Source organism: Liolophura sinensis, chromosome 1 (genome assembly GCF_032854445.1).
Source record: "Liolophura sinensis isolate JHLJ2023 chromosome 1, CUHK_Ljap_v2, whole genome shotgun sequence".
In the NCBI taxonomy this organism is placed as follows: Eukaryota; Metazoa; Mollusca; class Polyplacophora; order Chitonida; family Chitonidae; genus Liolophura; species Liolophura sinensis.
Window position 1 is genome coordinate 74,905,171 of NC_088295.1, and position 18,059 is coordinate 74,923,229.

Here is an 18,059-nt window from a genome sequence, read left to right on the forward strand (position 1 = left end):
AACACAACTTAGCAACAGTTGCGTAGCTATGTTCGTGTTAGCTCAACCCATGTGGTTGCACTCGGTGCAGAATCTAGGCTGCTATTTCAAGATTTACGTCAGACATGGGGATTACCGACGTCATCTGTACTCACCCGAGGTTTACGTCACCGATTGGTAACATTAGATATCTGTACCGGATATAAAACGGTTTAGACATTGAGATAAGATCATGACAACATAGGCCTACGTCAGCGCTGTCGATATACGTAATGACTGATACGGGCCAACAATTATGGACAAAACTGAACACATGTACAGGTATCAAAATTACTTGTATTTGATCAGAATTTCACACTGCAAGAAGTTCCGACCGATATTATCGGTTACACCTCGCTTCCATGACTGTAACAACATTGCCCTGTCGGTCTTTGAGTATAATTAACACCTAGCATAGACGTGTATACTAATCATTATTAGATGGGGAAAAAATGTTGCACATGCGAACAAGAGAAAAAGTTCAAAATGTTACCTGCTTGTGTTCACCAGGTGGTAAATGTATGTACCAAATTTGGAATGCCTGTTTTTTTTTTTTGTGGACACAATTATTCCTCCAAAAACTAAGAATTTCCAAAATTGGTACCGTTACATACTTTTTTTAAATTTTGTATTTGTCCCTATCAGCGCTATTTTTTGTGTACAGGATTTCTTGTTGTGGACAATTTCTCCCAAAACAAAGAGACAGATGTGCCAGTGGAAATAAAAATAAACCCACTGTATTTGCAGTACATTAATGAAAATTAATCCAAAACACTTTAACTTGATGAGTAAATCATGGTGGTAAAGCCAGTTATCTTGTTGATGAAGGTGAAATGTTCATCATGAAATGTCCCATAAACAGCATTGGAAAATTGCAAAAGTACCACAAAGTCAAATTGGAAAAGAATTTAAACCCTAATAATGGTAAAGCCATTTTGCAAGTTTCTATTCTGAGGGGTTGAAAGAAACTCGCACATTCTCTGTGTACTAGAGTACACAGAACTATTTCCACATGCGTAGAATCATAAGTTGGTCGACAGAAATAAAATCAAGTTTTAAATACACTAAGTCACTTTGGAAAATTACTTACAATGAATTCACGGGGGCCTCCATGGCTCAGTTGGTTAGCGTGCTAGCGCAGCCTAATGACCCAGGAGTCTCTCTCCAATGCGGTCGCTGTGAGTTCAAGTCCAGCTCATGCTGGCTTCCTCACCGGCCATACGTGAGAAAGTCTGCCAGCAACCTGCAGATCGTCATGGGTTCCCCCCTGGCTCTGCCCGGTTTCCTGCCACCATAATGCTGGCCGCCGTTGTATAAGTGAAAAATTCTTGAGTACGGCATAAAGCACCAATCAAATACATAAATAAATACAATTAATTCACACACAAAACAACTTTTTTGAAAATATACACAGTAATTTTTCTTTTTATTTTCAGGCAAATATTTAAACAATCAGTTTCAAAGATGTTTCTAATGCTTTATTACTTTTCCGAAAGCTATCCATTCATGCAACAGAAGTCGTGAAACGTTTTCTATATAAAGAATATATTTATCACAGTAAAGATTGAAATTCTGATTGAACTGGCAAATAAAGAAAGTGTCCTCTGTACTTATAAAAAAAAACAAAAAACAAATTAACAAATTAAGCAAACATTCAACTATTAGAGTAAAACACCATCAAGGCCATATTAAGCGTTTTAAGACAAGAAAGGGTAAACAAAACTCATTTTCTCACAAAACCACCACAAATTCCTCCACTGCTCCAAACCACTGCTGTTTGACTTGTCAGACCACCTGGATCTTTCTTAACCTTATCAGCATGATAATTTAGTTAAACCTACACTATGTATACAAGTCACAGACTAGTTTACTAATCTAATTCAGTGCCACTTACTATAAGATTGGAAAATTGAACAAGTAACATTTTCATACTAGAGCAAATACTTACATCTTTGAGGTTACATGTGTTTTATCTGGGACACCTCAATCATATAGGGTTTGTTTCTGTGATTTTGCAATCTCACTAGCGTCAAATTCAGCATGAAGTAATCCCACTCTGCACTGTTTTGTGGCTAAATAAGTCAGAAGTAACAGTCTCAGCCCAAAAGCTGTCAGTCAAATCAATTTCTTAATCCCTTCTTTTGTCAAGTTAAATCATTCCCTCATCAGAGTAATGAATAAAGGATTTTGATTGCTAAGGTTTGACCTCTCAATCCGAGGAGCTACTTTATTCAAGGTGGAAAAAAACATAAAAATTATATAAAGTTCAGACGAACAAATGCAAAAAATTAGCTATTAGTATTATTATTAGTAATTAGCAAAAAACCTATTTTCGCATTTGGGACCACCTCTGGGCATATATTATCTTTGCGTAATGAAAAGGATGTAACACATTTGCACTACAATTTGGTTTTTCAGCTAACAAATATGTTTGATGTTAATCATATGTATACTTCCAATTTATCTATAAATATTATCATAATTTAGATTCAATGCATGTGTCTGGATATACACCAAAGATTTCCATTCAAAATAATTTATCAGACATGCATCACATCCTTATTTAGAGCATTAGTATGCAAAGAGGATATATGCAAAGATCATAAGAGGTGGTTCCAAATACCCATTATTACGCAAAGATAAAGCAATATTTTCATATATCCTTTCTTCATACTCGCCATGATATGGCTGCAAAATTACCGATGTGGCGTTAAGTCATAATCATTCATTCCTGTCTTCAAGAAAGAAAAAATGGAAATACATATTACAGGCCATATTTGCCAATAAGTTTTCATGCTGTTTCATCTGCTTTTGGAATAATTTTTATGTTTCCTTCTCTTTTAAGTGACAAGGGATAGGGAGGGTTTTTTTTGTATCATTTTGGTTACATTGTGCCTCCTTCACAACAGCTGATCTTAAACTAAGTGCTTATTCGGGTATGCAAGTTGTTGGCTATTTATTTGATATAATTTTAGCCGCCTTGACATCACATATATGGAGCTGCTCACTTTGTTCACCCTGTGCCTAAGCTTTAATGATGTGAAAACCATTAACGTAATTCTTGACTTGCTTATATGAAAGAGATTCTGTCTTATTGAGCACCTTCAAAACTTTCCCACAGTCTTACACAACAAACTCTATCTGACTTGGCGTAACAATTGCACCTCAATATACACGTATATAAATAGGTTCCTAAACAGATTACTCATTTAATCATCAAGATCTAATTGTATTTGAAAGGTTTTGTTTAACTAGAAGCAGAAAAAAAGGGCATTAAAATTGCCAGAAAAAAAAAAGACACAAACAACAACCAATATCTACAATATTTAAATAGATAATACCACAAACGAAACTAAAGAACTAAGTAACATATCAAAATTAACAATGTAATAGTCAACTTCTGCTTGTGTAAACAACGTGTTCTGAAATGAGACGATTACAGTGTGCTTGCTCGGCTATTTTGAAGAGATTTAAAATATAGATAGGCAAAATCTTTCGGAGGATTAATTCCAATGGCAAAAAATAGAAGGTATGGAAGTACACATTATACATTAAATTACACTCATGCCACATAAGGACTAAGAACAACCCTCCAACAGCAGCACACCAAGGACTACTGTAAATCTTTAACCTTTTCAATGACAAGCAATTTTTGTACAGAAATTTATGCCTACAATTATGAAAATGATGCTAAAAGTGTGGGGTTTTTTTTTGTCACTAAAAATGCAAGCTTCATTGAACTGTGTAAATTACTACTCTACACCCCCATACTTATCTCAGACCGTTTCAAAAATATTTGTCGCAGTGGCAGTTGAAAAGGTTGAAGAATCTGGGTGGTATGCAGTGTGGTATCTATCTTCATAATGGTACTGGATCATTCTCAAGTCCGTGTTTACTTACCACACTCAAACTATATCTAGCAAATCCCAACTACAATAAACTTTCAACTTTAGCACAGAGAGCTAGAGACTGAGTAGCACATCAATTCACTGTCAGCAATGCATGGATGCATAGCTGTTACTATTTTTTAACAATGTGAAATGTTGAACTGGTGAAAAACGATAATCTAACATAGATTTAAAAAAAAACTATTATTTACCATGTGACAGGATTGCATGCAGTCATGGTAAATGTAAAACCAAGTTAAAAATCTATGAAAAATCCAAAAGGATTCAGTGAATGCAATTAAATTTAAAATAGAACCCATTAAAAGTTTTAATGTTTAAGTGTAATGTTGCACACTGGTTAAATCATGAACTGTGGAATCACGAAATGGTTTGCATAGTGAAATGCAGAGATACTACATAAGATATATGTCTACACTGGTAGCTTGTGCATAGTTCAGCAGTCTGTATCCTGTCGTTTACTTGACAATTACATTTCCTGGGCGCAGTTTGCACACACCATGGAAATATGGATGGCTCAAGGCTCCCTTGGCTGATACCCTCTGGCTTGGCTCGTAAGTCAGCATTTTCTACCAAAAAATAGAAACACCAAAATAATAAATGAACTTGGTTATTAATGTTTGCATTTTTCTACATTTGTAAAAATCTTTAAACACTGTACATGTAAACATGCAAATGACAGGCCATAAACAAACCAGTTTTATTATTTTGTCGAAGTACACCCTGTTTTCTGACAAAAAATATCCTACAATATATAAAAAATCTTCAACAATATCTTGAAGAGAAATTCTAGAAATGAAACTTTCAGTCACAAAGATTTCAACTTGGTTCCCTACACGAGTCTATATTCAGCACACATCCCTCCTTAAAATGTGCAGGTATTTCTTGTTGAAGCAATCAAATTGGCCCGTCAATCAAGAACAAGTATTTGACCAGTCATAACCAATACAGTTGCAAGTAGGTCAACTGGATTCCCCACACATAAGTTTACAAGCATTCAATCCATTTGCGACATAATGTCACATTTTTTTCCCCACTGAGAACGGAATGCAAGGTTAGGTTGTCATAAGCAGGAGTGGTGCGACATCAGGCCATCAATCCATAACCAATTGGTTGTACACCCACCAATGTAACACTTCTCTGCAAACACTGAAACGAAGTGTTGAAGGAAGACCTCAATACAGCATGGCCAATGTACGAAACTAATTGGGTTTTGGGGTTCTGAGCCAATTTCACTGTGCTGACAAAACATGCGTGTGAACTGGACAAATTTATACCAGATGTGAGCAAAGTATAGGCTATGGTAAGAAACCGCTCTGAAATTTTGGCAGACAGAGGCTTTTTTGCTCCATTTCCAAGATACTGTGAGTTACCTTTTCTTCAATATATACACTGCCAGTTTGGTCACATAACACAAAGGGTTTCTGGATTATAAAGTATGTGTTATACACTGTGTCAAGAGAACATTTTAATATAACAATCTGTTAGGGCTTACAGCCAGAGAACTGTAGATTGCATTGATCACACAGGATTATCTGAAGACTGCGGAGTAGCTAACCTTGATTCTGCAGAAATGGTTACAATTGAGAAAACCAAGCAAGCACAGGAGTTTATTTTATGAAAAATTGCATTTATTATTACTTGTCTTGCAGGAAGCCAAGGAGTCTTGTCATAGCCATGTCTGTCTATGGGAGATGTTATGCAATTGATTGAGATTTTACACTGTATGAAAGATACCTTATATAACTCCCAGAAATCTTGTGTTTATGGGTGGAAGAATTCAGCCAGTGTCCTGTCAAAATTCCTAACCGAAAGAAACTAGCAGCCAAACCAGCAACAGCTCATTGGTCAGATATATTATTTGTAGACAAGCATGTGAATTTCTGCAGACATGACAGCTAAACAGAACTGATGTGTCAAAAAACTATTAATTACAAATAGGCACACTACAAATATTAAAAAAATTCATTAAAAATATTCCAAAAAAGAAAGAAAGAAAAAAACAGAAAGAAAGGCAAACAAAACCACAGCAGCAATATACACAGTCAGTACTGTTCTAACATTTTCATAGAAATGTTTCCTTATGTTCAAGATACATGGTGCCCACAGATCATTGTATTACAGGCTTCCCCCGAAGGAAAAACTATTGAAAAAGGGCTTTTCAAAATACATCACCACCATTCTTCCTTCTTCTGGTAGAAAGTAACAGTTCTGAGCTTGATCTGCTTTACATATGGCGATAACTCTAGAGCACCTGTGAGATACAAACTGACCAGAACACATCAGTGTGATGGCAATCTGCATGTAATGTATCTTTGGAATTGGGACATGTCACATTTATCAAGAGAAGTTTCATTGTTAAACAAACTTTTCATATCAAAAGGTGTTCATACCTGTAGTAATTCTTGTCCATCATTGGAGAGAGTGGGTACAACATCTGTCACAGATTGTGGAGGCCACTTTGGGAAGGTGGACTTGAAGTCGGGTAACTGTGACACACCTGGCCATAAGTGCTCGTCTGGGGTACCTACAGGATATTGGCCAAGTACAACATCTACCTTAATACTGCTTTGTTTTATACATACCTCCCAAATTCCTCTAGCTTTAAGCATGCGAAAGAGCAAACTCTCAGAGTGATTTATGTACTGTTTATATCTGATTTTGGAGAAAAAACTACCTTGTTTAGTTTGGCAATTTTCAGGGCTTCAAAAAAAAGTATAATTTTATCAATCTACTCTGAATTAATCATGAATTGATTTATTTACTTATTTGATTTGTGTTTTATGCCGTACTTAAGAATATTTCACTTTTACGACAGCAGCGAGCATTATGGTTGGAGAAAACCGGGCATCATGCAATAAGAATAAACATTTTGACAAAAAGGTTGAAGAATAACAGAAATTAACATTATAACAGCATCAACTGATCTCTATGATAGGAGGATGTTTACTGTGTTTTACACTGAATTGGAAAACAGAAAAAATGTCTTCTGTTGTCAACATTACAATGAATACAAATGAGAAAAAACTATAAAATTTGAACATTTCAGGATGCCAAACTTAACTATCAATTTATATTGATAGACACATTATGCTGATGAAGCACTGACCTAAAGTCCTGAAGATACGGAACAGCTGATTGATCTCAGAGTCTCCTGGGAACAAGGCTCGGCGAGTTATCTGAAACAGAGAAGAGAAAAGTAAAACACCTGGAGGATAATCTGATTGTGTTACGTCACATGGTGATAAAATCATGGACAACTGAAATATACCAACTGTATGAGCCCGGAAAAGTACCAAGTACAAATTAAATGTAATTGTGTCTAAGATAAAACTAAAATGTTCTCTTCACTTGGAAGATATTTAATTTCTTCCTGTAACAAGCCACTACTTCCTCCTCTGCCATCAACCCATGATGACATACAGGAACTGTAAACAATGAAACATACAGGTATGGTGTTCAAACCAATTTCTGTTCAATTAAAACAGTGAAAAATATCTCCGGGGGGGGTGTTTGCTTTGTACATCATTCTGGCAGCAATATACCGACCAGACTGAGTCCAAAGGACAGACTATTTTCCTCATAATGTAGGTGTGCCACACATTGAGGTAACCTTATCAGACGTACTACTGGTTTCCTGAGGGGTACCACTCTCAAGTGCAAAACGGCTAACTATCCAAGAACAACTTGAACACCAACGAACGTCGGGAGGTCTAGTGCTTTCATCGACATGACTTGACAGCAGGAGAAAGTTAACAGACATGTCCTAGTGTTTGTTTATTCACATGGACCAATCTGTTTACCTAGATGAGATATTGTACAGGATACTGACAGCTATAAACAATGTTAATTTGATGGATATGTCCCGAAGAAAAAAATCCTGAACAAGGACATTCACATTCCATAAAGTTCTGATATATGGAATAACCAGTGACAACAAAAATGTATGCATGAAAAGTATACATGGGGAGCTTTCAACAAGCTGAACAAATATATTTCACTATCTTTTATCTTTAATTTACTGCCAATTGTTTTTGCAAGAGAACTGGTCCATGCAAGTACAAAACTTTTTCTTACAACTGCTATTAAGACATTTTAATAAGTATTGATCTAATTATGATATTACTGTGTCAGATATTACTGACTCTCCTTCCTTCTCTTTTCAGCCTAAATTTCCAAGAAAACCAGTCGTCCGTTCAGAACATGTATAATATCTAAATTATGAGATGTGTAAGTTTTTTTGTATTAATCATAATACAAGCCTAAAATTTAGAAGTAAGACTAGAAGAAAATCACCTCAAAATCTGTCACCTGTAGGAATACAAAATGGATGGACAGAAGTTTCCCCTATATGATACCCAGAATGGCTGAAAACTGAAAATGGCTACAGGTTAAATCTACACAATGGTTTGGTTGCATTGCCCTCTTACTTGTCTCAGCTATTAAACTGTGGTTCGGAAGGCTAACTGAAAGTCAGACAAGTGATGAAAACAGGAGACTTAGTCCCCATGAACATGTCAAAGTGGCCTTAACCCTCCAATCATTAACTCTGACAGGAAAGGTCTACAACACTGCCTAGTCTCAGGTACAGTCAACACAGACAGTTTATGTCAAATAAGCTTTATCTTGCCTGAGCAAATGCACTTTCAGCAAATGAGCTCCGACTTTCCTTCTGGAAGTGACATGACCCATGGTAGCCTGTCCCTGGTCGGGTCCAGGTGAGGTTGAACTGAACTGACTTAACAATAAAACTACTTACACATACATGTAGCTAAGTATACTACTATAAGTAGTATAGTTAGAGCATACCAAGACTCTTACTAACTACTGGGTGCGAAAATACAGAGGCCGCTAAATATCAAATGTCTGAAAAGATTATATTTTTGAAAAGGATGCTTCAACCACTTGGAGGATATGAAACAAAGTCTGTAGCTAGTAACAAACTACACAACGGAAAAAGTCATTTTTCACTACTAGCAGACGTTTAGCCAATTCCAAACCAATCTGTGAAGCACAAAAATAAATATATGGCAGGCTGGTACTAGTGGTGGACAAATGCCCATGAATTATCTCCCCTGATACTCATAATATTCAAATACAAATGAACAGATGAAGATGAAATAACAATGCATTAAATTTTAACTGGAAAGTTGATCCAATGTTCTCAGTGTGACAAGAATGGAGCATTGTAACAATTTCTTTCCAGCAAAAAACACCAAATACTACACAATTGCTCTTGACCTGTCAAATGGGCAGACTGTAAAAACTGGGAAGAATGTTAATATTTCAGATGCAACGTTTTCAGAATTACATTATACTGAACATAGACATGGCTTGGCTTGGAAAGTTCACAAAATAGAACTCTGACAAATACACTTATGTTCTTTACATTCACAAAGTAAGGAGATAAAAGAATGTTCTTATATCTTACTGGGCATGAAATTAGTGTAAGTTATTAGCTTAAATCCCATATCAAAGCAAGATTTGCATGTTATCTGATACATATAGACTTGCGTTCAGGCATGAGATGTATCAGTTTGAAGAAAATTCATGTTAAGAAGGAAGATTTCACATAATTTGAACTATATTCTAGTTACAGACTTTTTACCATATGAATTCCTGCAATGAGCAGAGCCCTTTGGGGAATGAACCTCACCAAAATTTACCATATCTACAGACCTCTTTCAAGAGTATTACCTTGCCATGGGAACTGGTGACAAAGTAAGCCATTATTTATGGTGTACGGAACAACCCCAGCCATTAAAAAAGAGGTGGAGTAGGTGGAGTGAGGAGGGCATGGCCTGCAGACCTCAGCTTCAAAGATCCACCCTGTCTGATTACACACAGCTTCTAACTACAGAGCACAGCCTCCAGATCTGGACATCAAAGTTCCATATTACAGCAAAAAAAAAAAAAAAGCATGCAGCAATAAGTAACCAGTCACTGAGCATAGTTTGTTAGCTTAACCATTATGGACCAGGGATATCGCCATTTAATGTTTGCTGGATCCTAACAAGTCAGGCCTGTAAGTGCTGGTTCCCATTTCAAATTGCATGCCCCAAGTCCCCAGGGCTGATCAGTCGTGTTCTTTTCACTCGCGGCAAAAGTTAGAATTTCAGGCTACAGTTACCAGCGTACATCATCATCAGTGATGCCAGGGGCTTTACATAAACCTATCACATTCTCACTACAGTTGCCATTTACTTAACTCACCCCCAAAAACCTGGCTCTTGCCAACAAAAACATATTACTTATGCATTATGTTAAGTGCCAAATGCCTCTGTTCCCTGGAACTGAAAACTACTACATATACACGTACATGCATTAGGAGACAGGCTGTTGAGTGTAACACATGGATACAATGGCAAAGGTAGATACACACTTTCCAGTCAAACAATCAACAGAAACACTCAAAATTGGTCTGGCTATACACTAACTGTGTAGAACAAGTTAAACAAGTCAACAAACTGCACTCACATCCAAACATTTCAGCAAAAAACAGATCCATAAACTGCTGTAGAGATTTTTCAGAAAAAACAGCAAAGACACACAGATTTTTACAGCACATAACATGGGAGGGTTATCTGCATGTATTAAATAAACCATGATTTAGTTGTACATCTGAAAATTGCCCAGAATAATAGTCTCAAATATTTAAACACATCAAAAGTCATGAAAACCTATTTCTTACAGTTTGATGAAAGTTACTTTTGCAGCCTTTACTTAAAACTCTGTAAACCTTTATATCTCATATTTCACAACAAAGTTTTGGTCAGGATTCTTGTTCATAATCCATAAGAAAGTATCCTCTTACTTTATGTACTTCAGATGCTTGTAAGAAAATTCATGTTTACAAATCCTTTACAGAATTAATTTTTTATACCCCTAATGACATAAAAAAGGATAAGTTCATTGAAACTAAATAGGTTTCTTCCTTATGACTAAGAGGCCATGACACCATATAAGTGAAATAATCTTTTGTCTGGCATAAAACTCCAATAAAATAAATAAATGAACAAATAAGACAAAGTGTAAATCAGGGTTCGCACGCCTGATGGCCAAAAAAATAAAAGGACTTTTTCAGTACTTTCAAGTACTTAAGATACAAATTTTTAAGTGCCTCAAGCGGCAGTCACCATCTCCGCTTTCGCGTACAAACTGCGACAAAAGGCCCAGCTTGAATACTTTTTTAGGTCATTTCGTAAGCGTGGTACAGCCATGTCGTGGCATTCCACCAGTACGTAGCCTTGTGTTGGTGCCATAACCTTCAGTCGGTGCAGAAATCACTGATAATCAGACAGCCCATCATTGATTCTTATAAATTTTCCACTGTCCGTCAGAATAAAAAGCGCAGCTTAAAATCTTTCAGCACAACGCACGTGTTTGTAAACAGCGCTACTGTCAGTCACGAGTAGTCCACAGTGGAGATACTGGAGACATCCATATTTCGGAGACACAATCGGCAGTATGCCCGATGGACACTGCTGGCGTCGCGCACAAGCCAATCCTTGAAATCTGGGAACTGCAGCCATTCATCATTAAAACGACAGTTACCTGGCATCTCTAAATCGCCCCAAGTTCTTATGTGAAAAAATGTCACACATGTTTACAAAAGAGTTTACAAAGAAATGAGTTCAATAATTCAAACTGTTTACAAGAAAATGGATACAACATAATGCCTACAATTTGGTAAAATGGTATAAAAGCCTTAAATGTCCGATAATTTTTTACTGGTTTTTATCCCGAGTATGATGCAACACATTCCATGCTCTTACAACATTGGAGATTAACTTATGGGTCGCTCAGTGAGGTGGGGGGGAAATTTTCATATCATTTTATATCTTTTAGGAAGAGAGTACAATGGAAAGCCATTTTAATAGACATCCAGACTGACACGGCCTTATCTGAAGAAAAGATAATTTATTAGACTGGTCTTTAACACAGGTCTCAAGAATTTTTCACTTTCATGATGGCAGTCAGGTTTACTGCTGGAGTAAAAACAGGATGCCTTGAGTAAACCATCATCAGGCGCTTGATAAACTTTCAGACTTAAGCGTCTGATCAGAGAGTGACATTCCAACCTGTAACGTCATCAGGCAGGGGCTTACAGGCTTTGATAAGAACAACCCTTTAACTGTAAGAAGCAGATTTAGAGACCGAACCTACCATTTCCACAAAGATACAGCCAATACTCCAAATGTCCACAGGGGTAGAGTAGTACCTACTGCCCAGTAAAATTTCAGGTGCTCGATACCAGAGTGTTACCACCTGTCAATAGATATAACACTGCAATGTTGTAATATGGTAAAAATAGGAGGCAAAATGTTTTCATATTTCAGGCTACTTGAAGAGATGCCCTTAACAAAAAGTCATCTCAATATAACTTAAATGTATTAGATCTCCTTTATATCATTGTAAAACAACATGTAAGTTCATAAAATACAAACAACAATCAATTTTTAACCTAAAATGATGAATATTTCCTCATATAATGACATCTTTGTGATGAAACAAGTAAATGAAGAAACACTTTGACCTCGTACAACAAGGTCAAATGTACAACAGTACAAATCATTTAATATGTACATCATTTCATGTGTTAGGAATGTGTGTATTTCATGTACTGTAAAGTACTTATTATTCGCCATAATTTATTTTCACGGATATTCTCCAAAAATATGTTCCTGGGATTTAATTTTCAAGTATTCAATAGAATACTGAAATACAGACCTTAAAATCTTAAAATTTTCCAAGATAATATATGGCAAAAATTATTCAAGCACGTCAAACAGGTATCATCATGGGTGGCTTTAATCCCCCTTTGTTTCCTGCCGTGTCACTAATCCTCGTGATCTGGATCAGAGATTAAAACAAAGGGGGGTGGAGTATCACTACGTGAGAAGATTACTTTCGCACCTACGGTGAGAATTGCTCAAACAGGTGTCACTTCTTTTCGAATTATTGATGAGCACTTTTAAACACCTGGCAAAGTGACCTGTCACCTTTTGAGCAGTTCATCGCAAAACATATGAATTCACCATTATCGGCGCTAGTCACTCATTCTTTTTTAAGCAACACGGTAACTTTTGCATAGTTTTCTGTTTTAATCGTCTTCTGTGGCCGGTCAGACACCACAAACATTGCCATAGCCGTCAAACGGCCATTGTGTTGTTGTACACACTTCACAGTTTGTTAGAAGCTCACTCATTGGACCAGAGGAGAGACACTGCCAATGGAATATCATGTATCAAAGCGACACTCATTAGAAGCCAGCACCTGCTGGTATCTACTATTCTCTCACAGCGAAGATTGATCCAACTAAAGACAAATAAACTGTCGCTTTTTTTATAAGCCTTATCACCAGAGTTTGTATATATTTAAAACATAATTTCCCTTCCCTGCTGTTAAAAAATTTAGCTGGCCAGTCGGGCTTTCTTAGCGCAACTCCCATCACCCTGGCAAAGATTTCACTTCATTATTACTACTACTTGTAGTATACGATTCAATATTGGATATTTTTATAGCTGGAATTATTTTTCGCGGTAAATTATCGACTGCGAAATCCGCGAAAATTAGTTCCACACGAAAATTAAGTACTTCACAGTATTTTATATTGACCTTGATAAAAGGTCACAAATCATTCATCATCTCTACAGATGATTTCATAAAGCAAGTCAGTGATATACATGCACAACCATGATGTTACAAAATTTAGGAAATATATGTCATCATACAATTACACCACATACATATCTTAGTCACAAAATCTGACTTAGAAATAGCAAACATTGTCCCGTCCACAGTTACCTCATGTGTGTAAGACCTTACAGGAACCCCAAATGCTCTGGCCAACCCAAAATCAGCAAGTTTTATGTTTCCCTCTGTGTCAATTAGCAGATTCTGTGGCTTCAGATCTCGGTGTAGAACACGATGAGCATGGCAGTAAGCTATTCCAAGCAAAAGCTGATGCATATAGCTCTGTAACAGATATTTGATATGACCTCATCCAAATATTTTGTTGAATATCTTGGGCCTGAAATGTAAGCACTGACAAACATACCACCCATAAAGTACAGACAGCTTAAAGAAAATGCAGGGCTGACATCTTGAAAAACTAAAAGTGAGATGTCACAAGAATATACACACTTGCAGCAGCATCTGGCTACAAATTTCACAGATGTTGTCAGTCTAATTAGGCATATGAAATTGCTGGTAACCATGAACTTACTTCTTGAATAATTTTGTAGTCAATTTCTGACAATTAATTACAAAATCGAAACCAACATGAAGTTAAAGTCTGGTTTAAATAAGGATATGCAGTCCTATGTATAGAATGCCAGATGTGCACTTGAACTTCTCTTTGGCTGCCTTGAAAATTATCCAAATTTACCATCTGTCATATTTTTCTTGAAAGCTAATAATGTTGTAAGGGAGATAACACCACACACGGATTACCTCCCCTTAAAATTTACAAAAATGAAAATCACCCTACAGTGTTACCTTTATCAAGGCTGGGGCAATACCAGAAGGGGGAGTGTTATCCATATACTTCTTCAAATCTTGGTTTAAAAATTCGAAAACCAAGTAGAGCTTCTTCTCACTGTGGACAACATCTTGTAATCTGTGAAACACACAGACATGCATAACTAATTCACCCATTTAAACATGTAAATACTACAATACACATCATGGATTTGTATGGGCCCCCCATGTCTTGGATATAACTTCTTCTTTGCCACCACCCAGGTAAAGACCATAAAGACTAGTGTTAATTTGTTTGATTGGTGTTCTACACCGTTCTCAAGAATATTTTACATACACGATCACCAGCATTATGGTGGAAGGAAACCGAGCACAGCACGCAAGGAAGACTAGTGTTATGTTAGCAATCATAATCGATACATTTTCCAGCCCATCAAGTGTTGAATTCTGTGCTCAACTGAGACTTATTTATTTTGCACAATTTTGGTCAGGTTTATGGGTGGAGGAGAGAAGGAGCAAACATTTGCCCTTTGTACCTAAAAAACCAACAGCCTACTGGACACATATATTGATAAATAGCAACAATGTACCAATACATGTACAGTGATCTTTGATGTTAAATTCACTTTTCCGAATGCCATGCTCCCTATTTCAATTTTGTATATTTTGAAAATGCCTAAAGTGTATGTCCTTTTTGGAGTACCCTTTGTGATTAACAATATACTTCAACTGTCATCAGAATTTTAACATGCAACATGTATATGTAATATTTCTACTTTAGTATGAATATTGTTTAATATGAGCTTCAGTTGTTCAAAATACAGTTATCCTAATTATCTATATGCTGCTCAGATATGTGCATATATATATATATATATATATATATATATATATACAGGTAGATAAGAATATATTTACATCAAGACCCTGCACACACACCTTACAAAATATTCAAATTCAAAAGTATTTATTTTGTAAAATTTGCCATTGCAGCAAACAAAAAATTCCAACTGAACATTCAACTTTCCTTTAACACTGTATACTCTTTTCAATTTTCCACACAAAAAGGATCAAAGAGCATTTGACACTATTTTTTGTCAACAATTGTTAACACACATTACCACCCAGCTTATTCCAAGGAAATGAAATTTAAATTTGATTATGTATACAAACCGGACAATATTTGGATGATCAAGTTCCCTCAGTAGACTTATTTCTCGGATAGCTGTGCTCGGGACACCATCTGCTTCACTGTTCAATCAAATCAGGAAAATGTAACATTAACATCTGAGTTTTAAAAAATGCTTGCCATTTTGTGCTGTAACTGCATCTCTGTCGATCTGTCTGTCAATTGTCTGACATCCTATCTTTTCACCGATTATCAGAATAATTAATAGGCATATAAGGAGAGGACTGAGTGCAAGGTGCCACTGAATTTTGAGGGATGTTGGAACTATGACAATTTGTGAGTGTTTAACATTAAACTAGAGGCAGTTTCAGTTTGTCGAATTATACTATACATGTGTCTGATACCTTCAAATCTACAAGAATTGATAACTTTTATATCCTGTAAAATAAGGTCAAAATGTTATTTTGAGCTCTTCAGTGATGACTTTTCAAGCTGTGAAATGCACTAGATTCCATTTATAGACTTCAATGCCAGGGTTATATCTGGAATCGCTTTGATGTATTAAACTTATTAAAAGTAAATTAAACAAAAATGTGACGGTTTACCAATGAAAAGTTGCATTTTCACATGAATTTCTTTCATTCAGACTTAAAAGACAGCATCATTTCAAGTTTTTTAATTGCATTTTAAAGATTTCTTCATGTACAATCGAAGTCCGGAATCAGAACCTTTAACGCTTTTCTAGACATGGCTCTGAATGCAATCAACATAGAAATGAATAAAAAATAACAATCATCGACTTACACTTCTGAAATTATGATACAGTATTAATTATATTATTATCTGCATGATACAATATTGTTTTACTGATGACCTGGCCTGACTGGCTCACATTTCATCAATAGACCAGACTTCCTGCTATACATGTATGTGACAATTTGACACTTTCATGTTAAGTCATATTTTCACTATTTTTCGGTCAAGTTTTAAATTGCTATTTGTCATTTTTTTGGTTAAAGTTACATATTGCCCCATCAACATAACTGCAATTTTTTAATGGTAATCTGAGAAAGCAACTATCCATTTCTCGTGAAAAAGTCGGTGTAATCAAGCTACATGTGAATGACATGGTGATACAAGGCTATTACACTTGATAACTTGTTTCCTGTCCCTTTACTCACCCTCCCTCCTCCTAAAAATTCAGCTCAGTCCTATTTTTTTTCCAGTGTTTTTGACTGAAACAGTCCTAGAGCCCACTCAGTTCTTGTTTTTTGATTTTTTAGTGTTTTTGACTGATTTTTCCACTTGAAACAGTTCTAGGGCTCATGTATGGTCTCAAATGTCACACGGCCATATAAAATGCATAAAATGGGCTGAATTTTGTGTGACTGCCAGTGCCTACAGTGACAATGTATTATCATAACCATGAGGGATTGTTTGACCAGCGATCAAATTCCAGTCATGTGCAGTCTATAAAACTATCTGGCTTATTGTTCAACTACCTTGACCATTGACTGTTTCAACAATCCCAGCTCTTCACAAGAAATGTAATTATTTACTTGACTGTTGTTTTGTGCCGTTCTCAAGAATATTTCACATATACAGCAGTGGCCTGCATTATGGTGGGAGGAAACTCACGACCATCCTAAGGTTGCTGACAAATCTTCGCACACACGGCCAGACAGGAAGCCACCAAGAGCTGGACTTGAAGTTAACTTACAGTGACTGCATTGGTGAGAGGCTCCTGGGTCATTGCACCACGCTGGCGTGCTAACCACCTCGGCCACACAAGAAATGTAACAAGGTGATAAATGAGCAAATTGTTAATTTTTTCAGATTTATGTATCACAAATCAATGAAACTATCTATGTGAAGATCACGCATATATATGGTTATTAGCTATCCAGAATAAACTTTTCACTTAAGAGCTTCAATTTCCATTTTCATGGTAAAACACATTCATAAAGCTGAACAATTAACTCATCAGTTTGTTACGGTTTAGGCCTACTGTTTAGATGAGGTATGGTGACATAGCGTCGTTTAACTTTAGTTTACATGTTATTTGCCATGTGTCAAATTTACTGGTTTAAGAGCAGCAACTAAACCATCAGAACTCTGACCACATAATCTGGTAGTCGATTACCATTTACACGCTTATACAAAAGTAAATGAACGACTATAAAATAACGCCGTCTTACGCATCAAGCCGAATCTTTTTGAGCGCCACCAAACAACCTGTCGTTTTGTCCTTTGCTTTGTACACCACGCCGTAAGTGCCTTCCCCAATTTTTTCTATCTTCTGGAACTGTTCCATACTTTAGACTGAATTTCCCCTTCAATAATTAAGCCATCGGTAGACTGAGATTGGCATCTTTCAGGAAACAAAGGTGCTGAAATTACAATACCGATCCACTATTCATTTCCAGGTTGACCGCAGACAGTTGGGCTTTCCCGCGCGCGCCCCACTATTCCTACCACACTTCACCAAAGAGCTCCAAGGCTTTGTTATCAAGTCTAGGGGAGAC

The 18,059-nt window shown here is 36.4% G+C and overlaps 1 protein-coding gene across 1 annotated transcript; it reads right to left on the reverse strand.

The window, feature by feature from the left end:
* Positions 1-1,456: 1,456 nt before the first annotated feature.
* On the reverse strand, positions 1,457-17,956 carry LOC135461468 (cyclin-dependent kinase 2-like). Its single transcript, XM_064738581.1, has 8 exons — positions 17,733-17,956; positions 15,579-15,656; positions 14,424-14,544; positions 13,731-13,901; positions 12,090-12,191; positions 7,033-7,102; positions 6,317-6,450; positions 1,457-4,492 (listed from the first exon to the last, which is right to left on the reverse strand). The coding sequence occupies exons 1-8, from the start codon at positions 17,846-17,848 to the stop codon at positions 4,382-4,384; spliced, it is 903 nt and encodes a 300-aa protein (XP_064594651.1). The 5' UTR covers positions 17,849-17,956; the 3' UTR covers positions 1,457-4,381.
* Positions 17,957-18,059: the final 103 nt, after the last annotated feature.